Source organism: Elephantulus edwardii, unplaced genomic scaffold, assembly GCF_000299155.1.
Source record: "Elephantulus edwardii isolate Elephantulus edwardi_28Jun2011 unplaced genomic scaffold, EleEdw1.0 scaffold00020, whole genome shotgun sequence".
Classification (NCBI taxonomy): Eukaryota; Metazoa; Chordata; class Mammalia; order Macroscelidea; family Macroscelididae; genus Elephantulus; species Elephantulus edwardii.
The window spans coordinates 9,857,953-9,867,945 of NW_006399770.1; the positions used below are offsets into that span (position 1 = coordinate 9,857,953).

The 9,993-nt window shown below is 35.7% G+C and overlaps 1 protein-coding gene across 1 annotated transcript in view; it reads right to left on the reverse strand.

Moving 5' to 3' along the window:
• The window catches only part of DPYD (dihydropyrimidine dehydrogenase), a 1,462,963-nt gene that overhangs the window by 1,357,800 nt on the left and 95,170 nt on the right, over nt 1-9,993 (reverse strand). Inside the window, exon 2 of the mRNA XM_006882430.1 lies at nt 1,852-1,962. Within this exon, the coding sequence (XP_006882492.1) occupies nt 1,852-1,962 (111 nt within the window). The remainder of the gene's footprint in view (nt 1-1,851; nt 1,963-9,993) is intronic.

The window sequence follows — 9,993 nt, forward strand, 5'->3', positions numbered from 1 at the left end:
ATTGAGCTTCTCCAGCGGTTCCTTCCACATATGTAGTCGATCTGATTCCTATGCATACCATCAGGTGAAGTCCATGTGTATAACCTGCGTTTGTGTCTTTTATAAAATGTATTTGCAATGAATAAGTCATTGATTTTACAAAATTCAATCATTCTATCTCCAGCCTCATTTAAAAAATAAGGAAAAAAAGATTCGCAAATGAAGGGAAAGGCCCTCAAGGCATAGTTACTGGCATAATAGCAATGGGCTTAAATATAGCAAATATTGTGACAACACAGGATAGGCCAAGGTTTTAATTTGTTGTATTTGTGGAGTTAGTGTGTGTTGGGGTTGCCTGAATGACACCTAACAATAACACATATGATGGAAATAGAGCTACAGAGTATGGAACCTTTGAGATTGACTATTTTCACTCAGCACTATTCCCTCTAGATTTTCCATATTGTCCTTATTCCTTTGTAGCAGAATAAATAGTGTTCCATGGTAAAGAGCCCACATAGCACAACAGTTAAGCACATGAGCCCTTATTGTGAGGTTCACAGCTCAACCCCACTGTGTGGCTTTATAGGACACAAGCCTAGTTATCTGACTTCATAAAGCATACAGCCAAGAGAACCTGACACACTCATTTACTATGTGGCATGGAGTCACTAAAAGTTATAATTGACAAAATGGCAGAAAAGAAAAATAACAGAATTCCATGGTCTAGTTTCCCCATAATTACTTTAATTATTCACCCACTGATAGATATCTGTGTTGTTTCTGTAGTTGTTAGGGACATCACATTACTTCACACTCAGAACAACACTATGGACAATGGAATGAAACCCTGCCTTGGCCATTACTGTGGCCTTCTTACAACCACTTCTTTCAATGAGTCATTACTAGTTTCTGGCTATTATGAATAAAGTGGATACACATATTGCTCTTAAACTTTTTTGGTGAGGTAATCTGTAATAAATGTCTAGTGATAAAATTGTTGGTATATTTGATCGTTGCATATTTAGTTTTTAAAACAACTTCCAAACTGTTTTTCCCCATTTTGCACTCTCACATGCAATGCATAAAGGATACTTTTTTCCTCCATTCTGATCAGCATTCGATACTGTCAACATTCTAACAGGTATACAATGACAGCCCACTGTGGGGTGGTAATTCACATTACTCCAATGGCTAAGGGTGCTGTTCTTTTGTATCATTGGGTCAGAAGTGATTCATAGTTGACTGTCCAGCAGATTTTCAGAGGCAGTAAATTACACAGGAAGAGAATGTTCATCTTTCTCCCATGGACAACTGATGGAGTCGAGCTGTGTGTTTTTGAGTTGGCAGACAAACTCCTTACCACTAGTGTATAAAGGGACGCTAACTGATATGTTAGCAGTTCAAATTCGCAAAAACCTCCAGGGAAGAAAGGCGGCAGTCTCTTCAGAAACTGGCTGAATGGAAGGTGCTTCGAATAGGAGTAGACTTGTGAGCATTGGACTTGTTTGTTTTCATTAACACATTTATTTCAGTGAAAATTTACAAATAATATTCATTTTCACTCACTCATTCATACACATTTTGCTCTATGAGAATAATTATACTTTATTGATATAATTCATTACATTATATCAAATATTTATTATATATTCTCTCTCTTCATCTAACTTACCTATTTGTTAAATAATGTTTGTGTCAGAAAATATATTTAAAATCAAGATTAAAATAACTTGAAACTATAAAGAATTTTTTTTTAAATTACAGCTGTATTTCCTATTTAAGAGTATTCTTGAATAAATGTAAAATACTGTCTTACAATATGTGGAAGGAGATACTTTCAACATAAAATCATTTAGCAGTGTTACTTACAAAGCAGTTCTTATCAGGATTTCTTTTCCAGTGCTTCTTGTCTAATTTTTTTGATGAAGTGGAACGCAGAGTTGCATGAGTCTGTGTTCGAGGATTTAAGGCCAGGATATTCTAAAGACAGAATAAATAATATTTAAGTAAAGACACTGACTTTTTTTTTTAATTAGCATTTCATTTACGTTTTAAGCTCCCACCACAAAGAAAGTCTTGACTGAAAACAATGCCAATGCTATATAACAAGGGGGGAACAAAACACTGTAGGTTAACATAACAAAGGAATGACCAACATATAAACATAAACTAAAACAACTATAATTTGACCAGAGGATTCAAAATTATAAATATCTCAATTTAATCCAGTTACCTTTTTTACCTATTTTTTTATCAGCTGTTAAGTGTTTAAAAGCAGTACATGTAAATGCTTTTGAAAAAACTCAGAAAGGAAATTTAGAAAAAATACAGAAATTGTCAATAATCAAAGGCCTTTCACATAGCTGAGGCTTTCAACCTTTTGCTTTGTTCTTTTCTAAGAGTAAGGAATGCAGGAAGGATACTATGGGCTCATATGGTGACATAGTCTGTAGGGAGCTGTGTTGCTAACCTAAAGGAGGCTGGTTCAAATCCACCAGTACTTCAACAGGATGAAAAGGGGCCTTCTCCTCCATGTGATTATCAGCTTAAGAAAACCCTATGGAGGGTCAGCTATGAGTTGGCTCTAAATATGTGGCACTGAGTTGAGTTTGAATTGATATAGAAAGACAGAGATATATGAATGAAACAATTTAATATGGTACCAGGACTCCCTACAGACTAGGAGTGTCAGCTGAGATTATTATTAGAATTCACATTAGCAAATTTCACTGTATTCTTTCCTAAATATTATTATTATTATTTTTAATGGAAATTTACAGAGACATTGGATTTCCATTAATTTATTGTTACACTTTTCTCCCTGCTCACCCCTCCCCCCGAGTTCACTCTTCTCTTTGAAAAGTAAAAGAAAAATCCTTTCATTGTTGTACAGTCCCTCCCCCCAAGTCTAATCCACTATGCAGCCTTTGTTCTAGACTTCTGTCATGACAATAATACCTAAGCACATATCCCTTTTAAACAATTCTCTCCCTGTTTCAATACAGTGTACATTATTTATCCCATCTTTCTCAGTCTTCCTTCAACCCTGATGTCAGGCCTCTTTTACAACAGTAGCACTATGCACTATTTGTCCTTTTGTGACTGAGATATTTCACTCAGCATAATGTCCTCTAGGATCAACCATTTTGAATAATATTTCATGAGTTTCTTGCTTTTCAGTGCAACATAGTATTCCACTGTGTGACTATACCACAGATTCTCTAGCCATTTGTTGATGGGCACTTAGGTTGTTTTCAACTCTTTTTTATTGTGAACACTACATTCTTTTTTAAGAGTGAAAGCTTTTGTATCTAGGTTAGTCTTTTCTGTTCTAGACCACTCAAACACACCAAGTAAAACAGTAGTTGTCACTTTATTATTCTATCCTCCCTTCTAATAAAAAACATTTTAGTTGAGGGATTACAGATTTAAAAAAAATATTTTGTGTCTTGATGTGTAGCACTGAGTACATAGCAGAGGCTCATGCATTAAAATAGACTGTTCAAAACTCATGAATCAAATTTCAACTTCTCTTTGTCATATAGTCTTGGAAGAAATGCTGCCAAGGTATTAATAAAAGGCAAATACAGTGGCATCCACTTCCTAAACAACATGCCTCTGGAAACTATGAACTTTGACGATAGTTATAGAAAGGCTTCAGGCCTTTTGTTCACAGGGTTGCAAAGAGTCATCTTCAACTTGACAGCAATCAACAACAACAACACACAGAGAGATATAAACCAGCATACTTTGTACATGTTATCAGTGCACGTTGGAAACGAGCATCATGCTTGGAAAGCTGAAGAGTCAGAAGCCAGGAAGGAAGACTCTCCAGGAGAGAAACTAATACAATGAGTTGAACCACAGAGCAGATTGTGAGGATGGTGCATGACTGGGCAGTGCTTCCATCTGTGCTGCAGAGGGTTACTGTGACTGGGCATGGACTCCAAAGTCCCTCACAACAACTTGTCATATAACTTTAAGTAAGCAACTTTCTTTATGCTCTTCAGTTTCTCCACATCTCCAGTAATAAACACCAATATCAGAAGACTGTAATGAAAAATAAGTGAGATGATAGAGCATCCTTTGTGCTGCATCATGCTTTGTAAACCATAGAACACAATAAAACTTATTTCCATGAAGTCAGAATCCACTCGTGTCTGAATTTCCAAAGGGGAGAGGTGTAGCCTTTTAGCACAATTCTTTATGGACTAAGTCACAAAATCTCCCCTGAGGTGATGAAATTGGAGGTTATAGTCCATAGCAATTTTCTGTGACTTGTTCATCCAAAACTGAATTTGTAAAGTTCCATACAATGGAATTTCTACTAAGTTTGGGAAACTCCCTGATTACTTTCCAAATGTGAATTCTATGTCTCAATGAAAAGTAAGGAGCCACATTCACCTGGAAATGATTCATCACAATGTCTTGGAGGAGCTCTAAGAACCTCCAAAATGACCAAAGTAAATGAATAAATGGGATAGACTGTCTTATTATTAGAAATATACTAAAAATGGTTTCTCTTCCAACTACCACTGTAGTTCCAAATTAAGCTTATCTAAAGTAATTGCTAGATGACATCTTATTTAATACTGTGCTCATTAATTAATATAAGTATTTTTAAATCATAGAACAAATAGTACTTTAAAATAAACCACACATACACAGCATTCTTACATAACAAAAAAATCAGAGGACATTTCCATTTCTTTGTATAAACTTATATTAATTAACACCTTCCCATGCATTTTCCAATTTTACTCACTATTATTATTTTTTCACTTCTGTGCACTAATAAATAAATCAAGTGTGGCTCAATGATCCACTCAACAGGGCAGGGGACCTAGTGGTAAAGAGCTGTACTACCAATCAAAAGACACTCAGTTATAATCTACCAGCTGCTTCATGGAAGAAAGATGGGCAATGCCCTCTTGTGTAATTTTCTGCCCCTGAAAACCTGCTGGAGAGTCAACCATCAGCTGGCTCCGACTTGATGGCACACAACAATACATAAAATAATATATATTAGTTCTCAGTTGTTCTGATTATTGGGCTATATTCATTTTTACCCAGAGACGGCTGTAGTGATATGTGGCTTAATGAGATACAAGAGAAAAGAGAAAAATCTTTATAATCACTTGTGAAAATAATAATAATTATGATTATGCTAATAATACTAGGACCTCAATCACCCTGTTCAACTTTCTCATGAGATGGGGTCGTCAAGCCAAGGGAAGTAAGATGAGACTTAAATCTATTTTGAAGGTAAACAATTAAAAGCAATCTAATAATGTTGTGAGGTTAATAAGCTAAAATCAGAGTAAAACTAGTTTATTAGAAAATAATGAACAAACAAATATGACACAGGAAAAGAGAAAGCTAAAAAATAAAAAACAAAACAAAACATTCCTTACATCAAAAATAATTTCAAAACTATCCCTTCCAAAAGAATATGAATTGAACTAGACCAAGCTGTGAAACTCTCCAGATCCCTAAATATTGCTGCAAACAATGGAGCAATCAACCAACATTCAGTGGAAAGGAAGAAGCTAAATATGATACTAACACAGGCAAATGTTTTAACAGTGAGATCAGGAGAAAGTCAACAACAGCCTTATTTTAGGAAAAAATATTCTGAGTTTATATTGCATATGCCCAATGATGCATCCTATAAGGAAAGATATCCAAGACTCATTAATGTGGGAGTAAATTATTTTATTAAAATAGTTTATCCACTTGGTAATCAAATTAACAAGCAAAGATCCAAGGGGAGAGGGTCTGTATCAGAAATTACTACAATATTTTACGTACAATACTCAACAATATTTAAAACAAAGAGATATGAAAAGAAATAGGAATGTATGATTTATAAATAAGAAAAAAAAAAGGGCAGTAGAAATTGTCTTTGGAAAGGTTAGATGCCTTATTTAACAAAGGCTTGGAAATAACCATGACATATGTTCAAAGTAAAAAGGAAAAGTTCTTAAAGTAAAAATAACAATGTCTCAAAGAATACAATATCAAATGAAATTAAAAAGTAATTCATTATCAAATTAATTTTAATTATGTTTTTAATATACTATTTATTTTTTTATTTTATCTTCTTTTTGCTAATGGAATATATGTTGAAGTACTGATTTTTTTAATATTTTTCTAGGGATGATGGGATTGGATAAACACTACAAAGAATATTAATGTCCACATGGACTTCCATTGTAGGACAGCTAGGATGAGGCACAGCAAAAACAATTGTTTATTGGCAATTTCATTTTATTTAGTGAAACTTCTGAAAACATGGTGTAACACATATCACTGCCCAGAGCCTGAAGAGAAAAAGTTTTACACTATCACTCCCTCAGGATGTACCAACTCATATAATAACCGCTCAAATAAGAATGTGTCTCTGAGAAAATTCTTTCTGTTTTACACAGTTATACAAGAATTCATCTCAAAGCCAGGATGCATTATATGTAAGGGGGGAATAAAATCTCCCAGGAAATAACATAAGTAGAAAATTCAAATAGTGCTTACATGTATCACTAGTTACTAAGAGTTGATTTGTTTTGTTTTGTTGAACTTTCTGCTTTTTTTTCTTCTGATCTAATGAAAAGAAGAACAAAATGAAATTACGGAACTAAAAACTACTAGGTAGACAAACTGACTCTAAAGGTTTCATATTAGATTTAAATTTGCAGATGAAATAATCAGCAAATCTGAATAAGAATTATGCAAACAATATCCTGCTGAAAATCATGAAAAAATGACTAGAACAACATATCAACAGAAAACTGCCAGGCTGAATTTAGAGGAGGCACATGATATTAGATATTAAAGCCAATGTTAGATGGATTTTGGCAAAAAGCATAAAGTACCAGAGGAATGTCTATCTGTGTTTCATTGACTATGTAAAGGCATGTGACTGTGTGGATCACAACAATCTATGCCTAACTCTGAGAAGAATGGGAATCCCAGAACATTTGATTATGCTTATCAGATCAGAGCAAGAAAACACTGCATGGTTCAAAACAGAAAAGATGTATGCCAAGGATGCCTCTTATTTCCATCTCTTTTCAATCTATATGTGGAACAAATCATCCAGGAGGCTGGATTCTCTGAGGAGGAATGTGGCATCAGGTTTAGAGGAAGACTCATTAACAATCTGCTTTAAGCAGAGAGGACCTGAGGCATTTGCTGCAAAAGGTCAAAGCTTGCAGTCTTCAATAGAGATTGAAGCTCAACATCAAGAAAAAAAAAAAAAGATTCTCACCACTGGGCCAATTGGCAGCATCATGATAGATGGTGAAGCGATTAGGATTGTTAACTTCAGCATGCTTGGCTCCACAATCAACACTCTTGGTATCAGCACTCAGGGAATAAAAAGACAAATTGCAATGGGAAAATCTGCTGTCAGGGACCAATGATGTCAGTCTTGAGCCATAACTGTGTCTGGTCCAGTCCATGGTCTGCACAAATACTAGCTACGCATCAGAGATCTGGACAATGACTAAGGATGATAGAAGTATCAATACCGTTGGCTTGTGGTGCTGGAGAAGAATATTGAAATAGTCCAAGAGACGGTAAAATCAAACTGCTCCTTGGAGGCAAGGTTTTTAAAGCTCCATCTAACATACTTTGGGCATATTGGAAGGAGGAACCAATCCTTGGAGAGGGACATCATGCTTGGTAGGATGGAGGGACAGCACAAAAAGGGACGACCCTGGATGAGACTGATTGACTCATTGATTGGGGTGATGGAGGTAGGCGTGTCAGAGACAATTAAATTTATCTCTGGGTAGAGCAGGGGTCAGAGCTGCTGTACATAGGATTGCTATTGAGTCAGAGTCAACTCATTGGCACATAAAAACAACACAATAAAAAAAAAACAAACCAGCAGAAACTAAAAAAAAAAAACAAACACCAAAAACACCAACAACACAATAATATATCCAGAGTATGCAAGACAAAGTTTCATCATCCTTGCCTCTAAGAAGCATCTTGGTATCATTGTCTACAAAACACATTTGTTCTTTTGAAAGTCCATGTAATATTCATTACTTTCTCCATACCACAACTAAAAGACTTCAAGAATAAAGAACTATGAAAACCAAACCAATTGCTTATAAGTCAAATTTGACAACTAGTAATCCCATAATGTGTTTTTTTAAATTTTTTATTGGTATGCATATAATTTTTCATGTACATTCTGTTTCACTTATACACATAGTGTTGGTTTTTTGTGTGTGTGTGGCACTTTCCTTAATTGACATTATGTTTCATACAATCATTCCCATACACTGTGTTTTATAAAATTAATCACCATCAAACTGTGCCCACTAGTACACCATCTTTTCAGATTATGACCAGATCTTTTCTGTTTCCTCTATTCCTTCCTTCCACACTCCAGGGACAACATGTATGACTGGAATTACAGAATATGAGAGGACACTGAAAAATCACTGAGAAAATTATGCAAGAGTCTGCTGTTGTTGTTGTTGGGTGCCACTGAGTACAACTCATAGAGACTCTATGAACAAGAAATCTAAATCCTGTCCTATCCTGTACCATATTCACACTTCCAGACACACTAAAGCCCACTGAACAGTCACCATGTCAACCTACCTGGTCGAGGGCCTTCCCCTTCTTTGCTAATACTCCACCCTTCCAAGAATCATAATAGATGGAGAAGAGACTGAAACTATCAACTTCTTAATTGGACTAACAATAAACATCTTTGGTATAATCATTCAGGAAATAAGGAGACTCATTGCATAGGGAAAGTCTGCAGTTAGGGACCTCCCCAAATTATTAAGGAGTAATGATGTCAGTTTGAAGACTAAAGTATGTCTGATTCAGGTCATGATATTTCTGATAATTTGCTATGCAACTGAGAGCTGGCCAATGAATAAAGATGACAGAAGAATTGATGTCATTGAGCTGTGATGTTGGAGAACAGCACTGAACATCCCATGGAAGGCCAAAAGAAAAAAAAACACACACGAAATATGTTTTGGTAGAGGGTGAAGTTAGGGTGCTCACTGGATGTTAGAATAATGAGGCTTCCCCTCATATAATTTGGAATGTCGTTAGGAGGGGCTATTCCTTGGAGAGGGGCAAAATGCTTTGGAAGGTGAAAGAGGTACTAGAAGAAAACTTCCCAGGTATTATGAAGAACGGAGATATTCAAGAAGTTCAGTTAACACCAGTTAGACTAAATCCACAAAGAAAAATATCAAGACATATCATTGTCAAATTCTCCAAAATAAAAGATAAGGACAGAATCCTATTATGTTTTGGAGAGATTGTTAGAATTGATAAACCAATAGCTAGACTTATCGAGACACTAAAGTCTTAAACACTGAAGGTCAAAAATGAAAGAAGGGGCATAACTAGCATACATGTAAATTTATTAAAAGATTATCATGAAACCACATGAATAACTGCATGATAAAGAGTATTGTAACTAGTTTCACATCAAAAGTTTACAAATTCCTACAGGGCATTCACAACAAAAAGACTGATAACACAATTATGAAATGGGTAAAAGACATGGAAAGAATTTTCACAGAGGAAGATATTTGGATGGCCAAACAGACACATGAAGATATGCTCCAAATCACTGGAAGTAAGAGAGATGAAAATCAAAACCACAATGACATGCCATCTTATACTCCAGTAGCAGTGTCAAAATTTAACATGGTAGCAAGTAATAGAGCAGGGTAACACTGTATGGTTCAAAATTGGGAAGGGGGTATGCCAGGGATGTGTCCTGTCTCCATACCTCTTCAACCTGTATGCAGAGCAGATTATCCGGGAGGCGGGGCTCTATGAGGAGAATTGTGGCATCAGGATTGGTGGAAGATCTATTAACAATCTGCGTCATGCGGATGACACAACCCTACTTCTGAAACTGAGGAGGACCTCATGCACTTGCTGCGAAGGGTCGAGGACTGCAGCCTTCAGTATGGACTGAGGCTCAATGTTAAGAAGACAAAGATTCTCACCACTGGACCA